Source organism: Peromyscus leucopus, chromosome 3 (genome assembly GCF_004664715.2).
Source record: "Peromyscus leucopus breed LL Stock chromosome 3, UCI_PerLeu_2.1, whole genome shotgun sequence".
NCBI lineage: Eukaryota > Metazoa > Chordata > Mammalia > Rodentia > Cricetidae > Peromyscus > Peromyscus leucopus.
Window position 1 is genome coordinate 39,316,215 of NC_051065.1, and position 16,279 is coordinate 39,332,493.

General features: G+C 42.0%; 1 protein-coding gene across 3 annotated transcripts in view; it reads right to left on the minus strand.

Annotated features, from left to right (window-relative positions):
* The window catches only part of Reln (reelin), a 457,868-nt gene that overhangs the window by 371,767 nt on the left and 69,822 nt on the right, over nucleotides 1–16,279 (minus strand). For all 3 annotated transcript variants that reach the window (XM_028890934.2, XM_037203573.1, XM_028890933.2), the window contains exon 2: nucleotides 8,440–8,550. In XM_028890934.2, coding sequence (XP_028746767.1) covers nucleotides 8,440–8,550 — 111 coding nt within the window. The remainder of the gene's footprint in view (nucleotides 1–8,439; nucleotides 8,551–16,279) is intronic.

The window sequence follows — 16,279 nt, forward strand, 5'->3', positions numbered from 1 at the left end:
GTGAGGATGCAGGACTGTAACCCCAGTGTGTACACAGGGAGATGATGTGAGGATGCAGGACTGTAACCCCAGTGTGTGTACAGGGAGATGATGTGAGGATGCAGGACTGTAATCTCAGTGTGTACACAGGGAGATGATGTGAGGATGCAGGACTGTAATCTCAGTGTGCACAGGGAGATGATGTGAGGATGCAGGACTGTAATCTCAGTGTGCACAGGGAGATGATGTGAGGATGCAGGACTGTAATCTCAGTGTGTACACAGGGAGATGATGTGAGGATGCAGGACTGTAACCCCAGTGTGTACACAGGGAGATGATGTGAGGATGCAGGACTGTAATCTCAGTGTGTACACAGGGAGATGATGTGAGGATGCAGGACTGTAATCTCAGTGTGTACACAGGGAGATGATGTGAGGATGCAGGACTGTAATCTCAGTGTGTACACAGGGAGATGATGTGAGGATGCAGGACTGTAATCTCAGTGTGTACACAGGGAGATGATGTGAGGATGCAGGACTGTAACCCCGTGTGTACACAGGGAGATGATGTGAGGATACAGGACTGTAATCTCAGTGTGCACAGGGAGATGATGTGAGGATGCAGGACTGTAATCTCAGTGTGCACAGGGAGATGATGTGAGGATGCAGGACTGTAATCTCAGTGTGTGCACAGGGAGATGATGTGAGGATGCAGGACTGCAGTGTGCAGGAGATGATGTGAGGATGCAGGACTGTAACCCCAGTGTGTACACAGGGAGATGATGTGAGGATGCAGGACTGTAATCTCAGTGTGTACACAGGGAGATGATGTGAGGATGCAGGACTGTAACCCCAGTGTGTACACAGGGAGATGATGTGAGGATGCAGGACTGTAATCCCAGTGTGCACAGGGAGATGGGAGACAAAGTCAAGGGAGCCTAAAGCATTCATAGGCCTGGCATGCCCAGGAGCAAACAACAAAGAGACCCTGCCTCCAAAAAGGTAGAAATTAAGAGCCAACACCTTAGATGTTCTCTGCCCTCCATACAGGCACTGTGGCATGTGTATGCATGCTTACACTCATACACACCATACACCTCACACCCACACACGTATACACTCAATTTAAAAATAATAATTTTATAATATATTTCTAAAGAACTACAGAGTTGTCATTTCTGGAAGGAGATAAGGGATGAAGTAAGAACTTAAGTACAATGCAATATTGATTCTGGCCTATCCCAAAATATGAGGCTGGACTGAAGGGCTCAGGAAGTTCATTGTTTCTTTTTCTTCTACAAATGACAACCAGTCACTGTGCCTGAGAGTGCTGATGCCCACCAGCTCTAGGACAGAAAGGAGAGAGCACAGTGGCAGCCAGGCAAGTGATGAGTTATATATCTGTCATTGTAGATGTGTGTATGCCTGTGTATACAGGTTTCTATGCAAACTTAGGAATCCCCTGAAACTTAAAGACAGCGACTTCCTCCTTCTGCATACCCACATGCCTCTGCATATACATGGGACTGAATTGTCTCCTTAACTCCTAAAAGGTTGTGCCTTTGTTTGTTTGCACTTATTCTGATTTGTGTGTGCAAGGTAGCCAGGAGACAGCCTTGGGTACTGTTCCCCAGGAACTGTCTACTTTATTTTTTGAGACAGGTCTCCTGCTGGCCTTCAGCTTGCCAAGTGGGCCAATCTGGCTGACCAGTGAGACCCAGGGATCCCCCATCTGCAGCTCTCCAGCACTGGGATCGCAAGCACGTGCCACTGCACCCAGCTTTTTAATTTGGGTTCTGGAGACGGAACCCAGGTCCACAGGTTTACAAGGTAAGCCGTGGGCTGATTGCACCATCTCCGCAGCCTGTCAGCTTTACATACGTGAACCCGAGGTACTGTTGGAGGGGACAATAGAAGTCAGAGAAGAAAGGGTTAGCAGAGGAAAGCAGTCAAGGAGGAGAGGAAGTGTGTTATAATGACTCAGAAGAGTGAGTGAACTGGAACGGAGGTCCAGAGAAGCGACAGGGTATTCATCCAAACAGTGCGCACGCCCCCTTTTCCAGCTCATGCAGAGCTGCACTGTGGCTAATGAGTCTTGGGTTCAAATCCCTGTGCTAATGAGCTTGATTGGATGAGCCTTGCTTGTTTATTCCACAGTGTACATTGAGGCCACAGGGCTGAGGCAAAAACATACTACAATGGCCTAACAAATGGCAGGAGGGGAGAGGAGACGATAAATGAGTCTTGCAAGTTTAATTATTCTCAGGTCAGAGTCATCAGACATGCTAATTAATTTTAATCTATGGGGGCTGTACAGCGACTGATAAGTACTAAAGGATTCTGATGACCCTACTGTTTTGTGATTCCTTTAAATATTTTTTTTCTAAATTCACACCTCTCTGGTAGCTGGTAACTTCCACATATTCACACACTATATAGAAGACAAAATATGCATATAATAGAATATTGGTCATCATAAAAATGAATGCTCGACAGCAACATGAACTTTGAAAACAGACTAAGCAAAAAAGGCCATGTACTACATAGTTCCACTTATAATAACCATCTAAAGCAAGAAAACCACATGTACAGAAGGCAGAGTAGCTGCTGGAGACAAAGGTGGAGGAACTGGAGAGTGACGGGGGTCTGTTCCTTTTGGATTATTCTGGACTCCAGATGGTGGAATCAAGTGTAAAATCTTGTAGAGACACTGGAAAGCAATGAAATGTACACTTTAAAATGATACCTATAGAGTGTGTGGATTCTTGTTTCTATTGCTACAAACATGATTTCCTTATTTGGGGGAAGGCACGTGCTATAGTATGTGTGGTACTCAGAGGACAGTTTGTGAACTCAGTTGTCCCTTTCCACATGTGAGTCCTGGGGCTGGAACTAACCCACTGAGCCATCTTGCCCCTCCTGAATTCTATTCTAAGAGCCTCTGAGAACTGGTCATGATGCCACAACACCTGGCTTTAGTCCTCAGGCTTGCTCCGCCTTGTGTCACACATACCAGTTGGGCTTCTGAGCCTTCCTTTCCCACCTGTACATTGACAGCTGGGGTGAGCCTGGCTCTCCTTGAGGTACACTCCTGCTCCAAACTCTTCAAGTAAGGAAACATCCATTTAGAGTGAACATCTACTGCCTTTCTCAGAAATAATTCTCACTTTTAATAAGCTTTAAAGAATGCCTACTTTGAGCATATAATATATACCAGGCACTGGAATGGATGATCTCATTTAACCTATAAAATAATTTTGTGAGGTGGGCCACTTTGTTATTCTGATTTTTCAAATATAAACACCTAGGTTTGTAGAAGGTGAATATGTCACCTAAGTTAGCAAAAAACAAGTAGGGAAGCTGAGTTGCCCCACACCAGAGATCACGTAGTAAGCTACGACAGGGGACTGCTTTTCCTGCTCCTCCACCTCAGCTCAGGCCTTGTGCCCTTTACTCATCTGCACTGGCAAGGTGTTGACGAATCACTCCACTTTAAGTTCCTCACACCCACCCTATAGTAAGTGATTTTCAAGTTACTTAGGAGTCAGGAAATATCTCTGAATTCTTTGTATATGTCAAATACTAACCAGATAAGATTTTCTTGATGATGGCAATAGCCGCTAGCATACCCAAAGGTAATGAATAAAGCCATGCTTGGATTAATACCCAACAAATAGGAAAAATTAATGGTGGTACTATGCCTTGTCAGTTCTGCTCCTTGTCCTACTGACTAGAGTAATTTGTTTAATTAACCTAGAGTTTTCTTGTTAATTACAGATCATTTACCAGACCCAATAAAGGTCATGCTTTCAGTTACACAACGATGTACATATTACATTTATTTCACATCTCTCTACGAAGACACAGACAAAATACATTTAACCAGATCTTTAGGTATAAAGCATTAACTTAATTTAGGCTAGCAAGTGACTGTGACCACCACATGGGGCCCTACCTAATGAAATTGCTTGTGGCAGTTTGTTTGTATAGATAAATAATAAGCCCTAAATATGAGCCTGTATCCACAATGTGTGTGGTTTACAGACCCAGACAGACCAGCTAGGACTGACTGACTTCATCAAATGGTTGGAGGAACAAGGGCTTCTAAGTGAAACTTGTAAAGTTGTAACAGTTCTACTTAGTTCTATTATGAAGCATAACCGAAAGTTAGCTTAACAGGCCCTTCTGTCTTTATTTTTAGTGTCAATAAAACAAAGCAGTAACAAAAATTTGCATTGTAGCAATGAAACCTTGGCATGAAATCTAAATCCATTGATGAAGCACATATTTTTTATGAACCTGAGACCCATGTATTAATAGATCTGTCTTAAAACAGATATTTTGTAAATATACCTTGGTGTCAAATAATATTTTTAAAAAGTCAAACAATAAAGTTAAAAACTTTTCATGCTAATATTTTAAAGGTAGTATTGGAGCTAATTTACAACCATCTACTAATAGCCATTAAAATGTGATTCAAAGAATGCTTAAGAGAAAAAAAAAAGTAAAAAAGAACATACTTCAGGATCTGTTCACTAAAGTCCTCTCCAACACACATATTTCAGGATCTGTTCACTAAAGCGCCCCCCCACACACACACTACACACACACACACACACACACACACACACACTTTAGGATCTGTTCACTAAAGTCTCCGAACAAGCTTCAATTTCATCAAATCCTGACATTTTAAAAGTTTTATAGCTTAAATGACTAGTACTACCCAAAAAGAGATAAATGAAAGCTACCCGGAACTCCCAACATTTGATCACACAACTGCTAACATGGTAGATGTGATGGCCGATCAGGTAAGTTTACAGGGACTTAACTGCAAGTGTAGTCACCATGCATCTGCTATGTCAACCTGATTCTCAGATCTAAGAGCGAGAATATCAAAAACTGAATCAAATCTCCAGTTTTAGAGCCAGAATATTAAATATTGAGTAAAATGGAGTTCAGCTCTGGCAAAGGAACAATTTATATGAAAGGATATTCAAATCCCCCTTCACTGAGCAACCACAATAAGCCTTGAAGATTTACATGATTGAGCTAGATAGAATTCAAAGCCAAAGACAAGGGGAAGGAGCTTTTCTTATTTTTTCCCTGGGATACACAAAGAGAAATCCATAATTAAGCGTCACACTTCCCCGGGGCAGAGTGTTTTCTTACACTGACAAGCAAAATGAGGCATTTCAAAGCACGCATCGCCGTGCACAATGCCATCTTTGCGTAGCTATTGTTTTAATGTATTTCTGGCTATTAGGCATTTGTCTATTTTTGGTCAGCAAGGCATGCATTTTATTTAAAGAATTCTTGTTTTGCATGAAAGGCTGTAGTTATGTTGGTAAAATTACGTTTCTACAATGGTATCTGAAGAATAATTATGGCCTTACTTGGACTGTTCTTATATGCATTTGATATTCAGGAGAGTAGCTGCAACTTTATTGTAATTAATACAATTAAAATTAACTCTAAGTAGGAAAAAAGAGTATCCAAAATCTATTTAAGCTCATATGCTATATGCTTTCCTTCCCCTTGTTTGTCACAGCTGGTTAAGCATACCACACACTAATCCTATATGTTGGAAATGCCAAGCAAACCATGCTTAAAATTCCATCAAAACAGCCAGAGTCTAATGACAAACTGTGTATTCAGCAACTCTTTTGTTCTTCATCAAAGAATGAACCACGTCACTTCATTCTCTTCCCACCATAACCTCTAAACTACTCCATAACAGAAATTTTCTTAGATTTCATATCCCATCAGTTTCCTCTTCGTGCTATTACATTATATATGGGCATTTAACTACTACCTGTGCATCCACTGCATTAGTGGAAATAGACATCAAATCACCCAAGACACTAGTTTTTTAAAATGAGGATTGGGTTCCCCTGTCCACTCACACCCCAGTTTCTGATTCACCCCATCTGGAGTAATCTTAGAACTGTGCAGATGTATTGTAGGCGATGCTGATGCTGAATAGCAGAAGATCCAGCAGTGTCTCCATCCTGGATAAAGTCACAAGAGGCCAGCGCAGTGACTCACTCTGCACTCCCAGTGCTTGGGAGGCTGAGACAGGAGCACTGTAGGGACTCAAGGCCAACCTGGGTGACTGGGGTGTTTAACATTATCAACTTGATGGAACCTAGCATCCTCGGAGACAAGCCTCTGGACATACTTGTGAGGCACTATCCTGACTAGGTAAAGTGGGCAGCGTCATTCCCAACTACATTAAAAGGAGAATACCAGCTGAGCACACACATTCCTCATTCTCTGTTTCCTTACTGTTGATGCCACATCAGGTACCTCAGGCTCCTGCCACTAGCACTTCCTCCATGGCGAGCTGAACCCTCCAATCACAATCCAAAATCAACCCTTCCTCCCTGGAGTTGCGATTGTAAGAGCAACAGGAAAAGTAACCAAAAAAGCTAACTGGGGCAACAAAAGCATTTTAATTAATTAATTTAAAAAATAATTAGAACATCTAAAGAGCGTTAAAAGTTACCAAACCATAACTCCAGAGCTTTTGAAACCGGACTGTACTAGGGTAGAGCCTGGAATATAAATATTGCATATATAAAATAAAAATTAATCTAAAATCCACATTGAACTGGATGTCTTGAATTTTTATCAGCTAAATTGGGCAGCCACATGGTTCAGTTCTGCTATAATAAAGTGGTAACATTTATGCACAAATATTATAAATATGATTATAGCTAGACACTTCATCTCTGAGGAGCACAAAAAGGATGGGGCTAAATAAGTGGACTATTTATACCTGAGAAGAAAGTTTCCTCCTGAGTTTTAGCGTTAGAAGTCGATATTAGCAGATCAAAATTTTCCATGGGATCATTCCCAATGTCAAACAACCAAGCATGACAGTGAAGTGCCTACCAGTTCCTTTAAACTCTGAGGCCAAAAACCTTATCTTGGTAGACAAAGTATTGATGGGGCACCAGCTCTGATGCTCTGGACATGAGCTTTTGCAGGGGAAAATATTTATGTAATTAATAACATGAGTACATGGTAGCTTTTGGAGGAAGCTCTTTATAGTTTTACAATTTTAGCATAAAAGCAATGATTTGGGGTCTTACATAAACAGATATTAAATATGCATTTTTGATGTTCTGTAGTGTCTATTTAATCCCAGGTTGGCATACTGCAGCATATGGGCAAATGGGAGATTTCCAAATGGAGAATCCTCTGTGATTAATGTAGCCTTCTGCCAGATCTCTGATTTAAGGACAAACATTTTACTTAAGTAATTTAAGTATTAAGTGACATTCTTTCATAAATACCCATAGAGTTAAGTTATTTTAACAAGTACTGATGAGTTTAGTTTATGCAATGCTTTCTTATTCAACAGTGTGAAACTTTTCACTTACCACCAAATTGGAATAGCTATGTCTGAAAACTGAATGATGCATGGATGTCGAAGTAAATGCCATCAAACTGAGTGAAAAACTCAAAAATTTACACAAACCCCACAGGACCAAGAATAACCATGATAGAGAGGAGGACAGAAAGGCTGTCATTCCTTGGTGAGGATGTTAGGAGATGGTAACCATCATTTGATTCTGGTGGGAAGTAAACACATGAAGCTACAATAGAAATCAGCATGGAGGTCCCTCAAGACCCTGAAACAGAGCTGTCATATATTCACTCGGGTATATCCCAGAGTAGCTCTGAGTTAGCACACCACAGAGAAACTTGTGCATCCATGGTGATGGCTGCCCTGTTCACAACACAGGAAACAGAACCAGTCTAGATGTCCATCAACAGCTGAATGAAAAAAAGAGAGTAGTACATACACACAATGCAATTTTATGCAGCTATAAAATGAAATCACAAACCTATCTGGGAAAATGGATGCAACTAAAAGGCATTATAGTGAAACAAGCCAGGTTTAAAAAAGTAACAGTATGTTTCACAAATATGTAGAACCTAGATTTAAAATTGTGTGTTTATTTATAGACCATGAAACTAGAAAGTAGATCAGGAGGTGTGAAGAAAACACCTTAAAGGAGGTTGGAAATAGACAGTAATGGGATGTACATGGTAAGAAATTAGAAGGGAGAACTAAATGGGGGAGAAAAGGGAACCTACTGGAAGACTGGAGGAGCATGAGAGAGAACAATGAGAGAGCAGAGTGAGTGAGAATAAAGCATAATAAATAGACGTGAAGAAGCCATGTATGCTCAAAACTAAAGAAGAAAAAGAGGAAGAAAGAACGAGAGGAGAAAGAGAAAGGAAGAAATGTAGAAAAGGAAAATTGTCTCCCAAGACCATGGTTAGTTGGGTACTTCCAACAGTTCAACACACCTGATTTTAAGCATACACATACACAAACAATTTTATATTATTTTCTCTTTAGTAACAAAAGCTGAAGACTTTTAAAACTGGTATTTCCAGAACAAAAAAGATGACATAACTGGTTTCTTCTAACAGGATAGCTTACCAAATCCAAAGGCACTGGAGCCGCCAATGCTCTGAGAAGACTGGACACTTGTAGAGGTATACAGGCCCGTCACCAGCAAGCCGTCAAAGAAGGTGCTTGTTGAGATAGCAACTAAGATACAGGAGGGGAAAAGAAACTTCAGTTAGTACAGTGAGAGTGATCAGATACACTCTGGAGTATTAGGTGTAGTCATGGACCAATTAACCAGTTATTTTTGCTCTATCTGTAGTGGACATGTACATATGTGCATGCACATACACATAAACACACACATACATACACACACACACACAAACTACAGAGGAAACATAAAACCTCACAACTTCAATGTTTATAATAATTGCTGGCACTAAATTTAGTTCATAGTCCTACCTTTTTGCATTTATTTACATATTTTCTAGCTAAATTAAAAATCTGAAAATAATGTACCATCAAATAGATCTCCTCCCCCATCTCTACTCCCACCCCTGAAGGCTATCAAAGCATGGCTGGAGTTCTGGCATTCTGAGAAAACATTTTTTAAAAACATTATTCCATACTGTGGAAATAATCTCTCGTTGGCTGAATGAGGAGCAAAGAAATGTGTTGTGCTGCTTGTCGTAGGGTCCCTGAAGTTTCTCAGCAAAGCACACTAATCTGCATGAGTCAGTCTGCTCCTCTTGTGAACAAGAAAGGGACAACTGTGTGCTTTATGTTTCAGAACAAAGTCTACTAGAGTGGTCCACACGATTTCACAGCCACAAAGCTGAACGTTCCTCTGAAGGCTAGATTAAATCAATTTGTTTGTCACAATCTCTGTGTTAGGCCTCTTAAAATTGCGTCTTGGTCCCCACCCTAAAAACAGATCACGACCTCCTCCTTGCTATGATGGTGCTTTCTTGCCTATCTTTGATAAGATAAAAATGATGGCATTTGGAAGAAGCAGCAGAGGGAGGTAATGACATTATTTTGGTAGTGCACAGATCAAGGCTGTCATTCCACTGGATGGCAATAAGGAGAATGGCCAGTCACGTTAACTCTGATGAGATGGTTTAAATGAAACTCCAGGACATCCAGTGAGTAGAAATAAATGGTCTGAAACATTCATATCATACAGCATCAAACAAGACACGTGTATAATAAAATAGCCTCACATCACGCCATCTCCCAAATGGCACTGGGTGTTCGAATACATTGCCTTTCCATCTCCTAATAAAAAATAATAGTATGTTTCAGTGCTGAAATATAAATCACTCATCTGGGCTCTTAGCTCAGCAATCTACATGCATCTTATTTAACTGTCAGAGCGTGTGTGAGGGCAGTACTGTTATTACCCCAGCATAAACATGAGCAGTATCTGGGACAGCAGCCAGGGCTGACACCAAATGTTTCTGATTCTTAATCTACTTTTACTTTTGTCGCTGGGACAGGACACCCTGACAAGCAGCAGCAAGGGGAAGGCTTTCAACTCCAAGTGGCAGCCCATCATTCCATTTTGGGGTAGGTAAGGCAGGAACTCAAGCAGTTAACCACATCACACCCACAGTCAGGAGTGAAGAGGGAAACAGCTGTGTCCATGCCATTACCTGCCTGTCTGTGCCTGTCCAGCTAGCTTTCTCCAGTCTTGCACAATTCAGGGCACCACGCACTGGGGATTAAGTCCACTAGCTATCAAGACAACCATAGAGACATACCCAACCTGGCCTGAATCCTTCTTCAATTGAGATTTTCCTCCCTAAAACTGAGATTTTTAGGTTGTGTTCAAAGTAAACATTGACACAGCACTGTTTATTTCATTTCTCTCCTGTTTGTTTTTTTGTTTTGTTTTTGTTTTTCTGTTCTCTACAGATCCCAAAGTGGCAGGCACACTGGCCAGTATTTTATAGCTCTTTCACTGGGTTGTGCACATGCATGAAGGAAAAATAAAGCCAAAACCTCAGCAGTCAGTAAAGTTGTTGTAAAGAGTGAAAGACTATGGAGGGGATGACTCCTGAGCAAAGGAAGGTAAGGGACCAGGCCCAGGTATCACGCCCTCCTCTGCTACCACATGCCTGCGTGGGCTTAGGAAAACTGCTTCATCTCTCTGTCTAAATTTCCTCATCTGCAGAATAATATCCTAACCCCAGGGTCTCGGAGTCTGTTTAGCTCAGCACAAAGCCCATGGTTGATTCTGTGGAAGCTGATTTCCTCTGTATCAGTGAGTTCAGTGAGAGGGGAAGGGAGAAAGAGGCAGAGAGAGACAGAGACAGGGAGAGACAGTTTGGTAGGGGACTGAGCTAGGTCCCCCAGCATGTTAGGGGACTGACCTAGGCCCCCAGCATGTTAGGGGACTGACCTAGGCCCCCCAGCATGTTAGGGGACTGACCTAGGCCCCCCAGCATGTTAGGCCTGTACTCTTAAAAGCACCAAGCCATACCGCCAGCCTTCTGTTTACATTTTGACACAGGATCTCATTAAGGTTCCCAGATTACCCTTGAATTTATGATGCTCCCTCACTTTCCCACGGAGCTGAGATTACAGACTCGGCTCTCTTGACCAAGATCAATTTTTTTCAATCATTTTTGTGTGCCCTGGCTTTAGGAGGTTTTGGGGAAAGTTCCTTCCTGTCAGGATACCCTTATTCCTCATCAGATTTTAACATTGTCCTAAGTGTCCTTCACAGTGACACCTAATCGGCAGTGACTCCTGGGACCCTTATCTCCCTACTTGCCCTCACTCTATGTCCCTGCAATCATAGAGGCAGTAATTAATTCTAATGCATCTAGATCTGGCTGGAATGGGCTCTACTATACTCCATTATACTTTGGCTCCAGTTCCTGGTTCCAAGACACTGAAACCACAAGGATATTTGTTTGCTATTGAAGGCAAACCTGAATTTGAGCTTTAGCTCTCTCCACACTGACTGGTAAATGACTGGAGTGTCTTCTATGTCTCATTTATGAAAAAGAAGACACTGAAGTATACTGGGAGAATTAAAAGCCACGGTGTCCACTATGAATCTCTAACTTCTAAAGACAATACTATGCATGTAGTAAATAATCACAAGGCAGTTCCCCTTCCTTTCTCTCTCCCAAGCCCTGACCACGGCCTTGCCTTTTCTCACTGAGAACAGAATTCTCCACAGAGCTCCTGGCATCTACATTTTCAGTAGTCTGTGAACATCTGGTTCCTGGATAGTCCACATCAATGGTCTGCGGCCAGCAAAGACCCTTTATCTACCCTCCCACCACTGCTCCATCTCTGGACATTCCCACTGAATCAGAGCTGTGAGCAAGTGACCTCACGCCAAGCAGCATCTCCAGCTTATATATCTGCCTCCCTCCATGAGTCTTCCATTATCTACTCAGAGCTTGTGTAAAACACATGTGAAAACTCTTGGAGAAAGGCTGACATGGGTGACAGTTCTTTTCTCTGGTGTTCTCAGAAATTTAACACTGGTCCCAAAGGAGCGTGCCCACCCACTAAAACAAAAGTCCCTTCCCACGATGACAAGTGATGGACCAATTCACTGGCAGCTTCATGTATTGCATCGTCCTTTACAGCCTGATAGGTCTGCATTTTTGAACTGCCCAGACAGTCTGGGATTCATTTGGTCCTATTTTCTTGGTAGAGATGTAGATACCTGTAGGGAGTGGAGAAAGTCCTGAGTGAGTGAAGTCCTAAGTGAATGTGTGTTATTCACAGGGGTAAGGTCTTGTCAAGGACCTGTGGGAAAAAGCATTCTTCGGGTGAGGCTCAGAGGGATGACCACGCCGTCCTCCAGGAACCAAGTGCAGATGTTCACAGTGTTTGCAGAAAATTGTCTGCTGTAGCTTTCTCCCCAGAGTATTTACAGCCTGAAGACTGCTCCTTACAGGCTGCTCCTACTTAGGCTAGCTAAACCTGTCTGCTTGATCCAGCTCTACGCCATGAACCCTGTCCTCCCTGTCTGTCTGAATGTGTCTCCCCCACCTCCCTGTTCAGCTGTGCACAACAGTCTAGCCTCCCTGTTCAACTGTATACAATAAACACACTGAGCTTCCAGGGGGCTGGGGCTGCTCCGTCCCAGTGCCCTGTCCACCCAGCTTTTTCTTCATTCCCTTGCCAACCCAGGCAGGTACAAGTCCCCATCCATGCTGAGATCTGGCAAATACCCATTATTTGGCACTTCTAGGTGTGTTTAAATTTGATAAATCACTTCTAAACACCAAGCGAAAGAAATGGAGCTATTGAGAAACACAAGTCCCTGTTCCTTAGTTTTTTTTTTTTTTAAATGCTATCCATAAGCTGACTACTGCCAAATTTCTATCCCCAGTTCAGGCCTCTTTCTCAACTCTAGACACACAACAAGCTGCTGCTTGGCATCCCCACTTGGATATCCAAGAGGCATCTCAAGATCTCACCCTCCACGTAACCAACACTCAACACCTACCTCCTCCCACTGCTCAGTTGTTGGCAATACCAGCCTCTGCTTATTCAGACTTCAAATAGTTCAGCCCCCTTTGGAATCAAGCTCCTTCCATATCCCTCACACAGTCCTCCAACAAATCCTGCCAGCTCTGTTTTAAATCATCCCAAATCACACTCCAGATCTGGCCACACATCTTGCTGCTTTGAATAGCCACTGTCTCTTCCAGGGATTGTTTTGTTATTTCAGTAGCCTGGCCTTCTTAGTTCTCCTCTGACCTCTACAGATTGTTTTCAGATCAGTAGGATTCTTTAACAGCACACATCTGATGGATCATGCCACTGTCCTTACAGTGTCCCCTCACCTCAGAAGAAGTGGCCTACAAAGTACTACTTGTTCTTCCTGGATTTCCTCCGCATTGTCATCCTTGCTGTCTTGCTCCATCCTAGCACCCCAGCTTCCTGGTTCAGAAGTCATGGCACCAACCATCTCCACCGCCAGAGATTCCTTCCCTCCAGAAACTGAAGGGCCAATTCCCTCACCCCCTTCAAGTTTCAACTCAAATGCCACCCTGTCTTGACTGCTATCTGAAACTGCAGACAACCCTGCCCATCTCCCCCCACATTCCCAGCCTCCCTTAACTGAGTCTACATTTCTCTTCTTTTTTCTGTAATTATCATTGTGTAACAAAGTGTATTGATGTAGCTACTCATAGTATTTTAATTACATTTATTATAAGTCTTGTTCTATAGAACAATGTAACCACCAAAGTAAGCACTTCTGGTGTTTTGTTCAGTAAAACATCTTGAGTGTCTAGATAAAGTCATGACACTTTTAAGAGCTGGATAAATACTTACTGAATGAATAGTGACTAGCCCATTCACAAAAAATAATGTTGGGTTGTCTCCTCTTCAGGTTCTTTCCTGAGAACCATGCTATAAATTCTACACTTTAGGATTTAGGTCAGCTGAATTCCATTTGGAAAATACACATGGGGAAAAAAAGACAGAGAAAAGCTGGCTCTTTAAATAAGTAAAATGTTTTCCAGAACACAAGACAGAGCAATGCAGAGAGAAGCTAACCAGAAGACCAGCCAAAAACGTTTGTAAAACTAAAAAAATGCAGGTTGACATGTAAGTTCTCATGTGCAGAATGTTTACATGGCCATCTAAGAGAAAATAGTCTCTTGTTTAAAACAAGTTGATTATAATCTCTGTTTGCTAGACATGAGATTTTAAAGTATTTTTTTAGAGGGAAAATTCGTTTTTGGAAGAAAAAAAAAAGCTACTCTGCTGACAGTGTACAACAAGCCTCCATCTCCCCGTCTTTGAGCAGATGAGACGCTGCGTCACATGTGCATTGTGCCCCCCTCTATCTCTTCCCCTTATTATTTATTCATTTTTATTTTTAAGAAAGAAATGTTGCCCCAACTCTCATAGAACTTCAGACCTCTCTTTCTGATCAATGCGTCACTCTACCCCACTGCAGACACACTAGTAACCATTACTACAGAAATTAATCGCTCTGACTTCTGTGAAGAAGACACAGAAACTATGGTGCCACGTGATCCGCAGCCATGGACCCAGCCGTGAGCATCATGAGCATTCAGGAGTCAAAGAAAATGCTGGGGGCATACATCACCGCAGGACTGGCTTCAACAAACACCAGCTGGGAACTTTCAGGAAGCTGGAGTGAACATTACCACATAAAGCAGAACCAGAGTTTCTGCCCAACTGTCAACCTGGATAAACTGTGGACAGTGGTTTGCGAGCAGACACGGGTTCATACTGCAAAAAACAAGACTGGAGCTGCTCCCATCACTGATGTGGTGCAGTCAGGCTACTGCTGAATTCCAGGGAACAGGGAGCTCCCGAAGCAGCCTGTGATCTTGAGGACCGAATTCGTCAGTAGAAGAGCTGAAGAGATAGCAGTGTTGGATATGCCCGTGTCAAGGTTTTGAAGCCACACAAGAAGGTTCATTAAATGCTAACATTCTTTAAAAAACAAAACCAGCATCAACACTGCCTCCAGCTTGGATTTCCTATTCTCATGCAAAAATTTCAGGAGGCCTGCAGCCCACATGTCCTCATGGACTGGAGACTAGAGGCCACACAGGCAGTGAGCACCCTTCACCTGCCTCTCTTTCTTTTTCACAAGAATTGTCTCTGCTTAAAACCCCTAGTTAACCTGCCAGGATATCCTAAAAAGAAAACACGTTAATAAAGCACTGTATCTGCTTTGAGGCCACTCTGGACACAGCCTCCTTCCATCCCTGCTGTTCCCGAGTCCACACTTCCACCTTTTCAAGGGGCAGTTTTTACCAAGGCCTCGCTCCCTCCTTGCCCCTTAGACTCCCCACCCCTTTGCCTCAGGTTACATCTGTCAGTCCAGTGCTAGTGCTCGTGGACCCTCCTCACTTGACTCCACTCTCTTTGAATTTTCTGGGACAAACCACTCAAGATCTATTTTCATTTCTTTAATCTTAGCTCATCATTTGCAGCCACACCTGCCACTAACTAAACAAGAGAATAATCTTGAAAGCCTAAAAGTGGCTCCCGATGAGTGACCGGAAACACTTATTACATGGAGTATTGATTTGGCTCATGATAGAAGAAACTGAAGCTAGCATTTGTGAATGAAAATTTATTTCAATCTCTACGAGTTAACACAAAAATTTACAACAGTCATAGGTCTCATAATATTTGATCCATTGATGAAGATGACTAATAAAAGGCAGAAATAACTACTGTTTTAAAATAAAAAACTATATAGGAGTCACTTTGAGAGTATGTGTGCTGTATAGATACAGATAATCCATTTTCAGAAGGTGAAAGACACCAATACTAATAACCACTAGAGAAATTTTGCTAATTTTCTGATACTGATTCAGAATGTTGCCATCCCGAATTACATAGTTTAAAATGTTCCACAAGTATTATTATAAAATGTTCTCTTTAAAACTATTTATGGATGAAACATCTTTGTATAAGTAAAAGTTATAATTAAGAGATACAACTTAGGACACATTAGGATAGGGAAAAATTCTACAACAATTTAATATTTGGATTATATTAACAATAAACTATTATTAGACTATACACGTCTAACAGATACCTAATCAAACACACTACAAGATAGGACTACCCATTACCCTTTCAGACATTAAATTCAATTTTTAAAAAAAGCTTAACTAATAATTCATGGCTTTAAGCACCTACCCCTGCTGTGGGATGGTCTGTATGTCAAATTACTCGGATTGGTCAATAAATAAAACACTAATGGGCCAGTGGCTAGGCAGGAAGTATAGGTGGGACTAACAGAGAGGAGAATTAAGAGAACAGGAAGGAAAAGGGAGTCACTGCCAGCTGCCACCATGACAAGAAGCATGTGAAGACGCCGGTAAGTCACAAGCTGCATGGCAGGGTATAGATTTGTGGAAATGGATTAATTCAAGCTATAAGAACAGTTATCAAG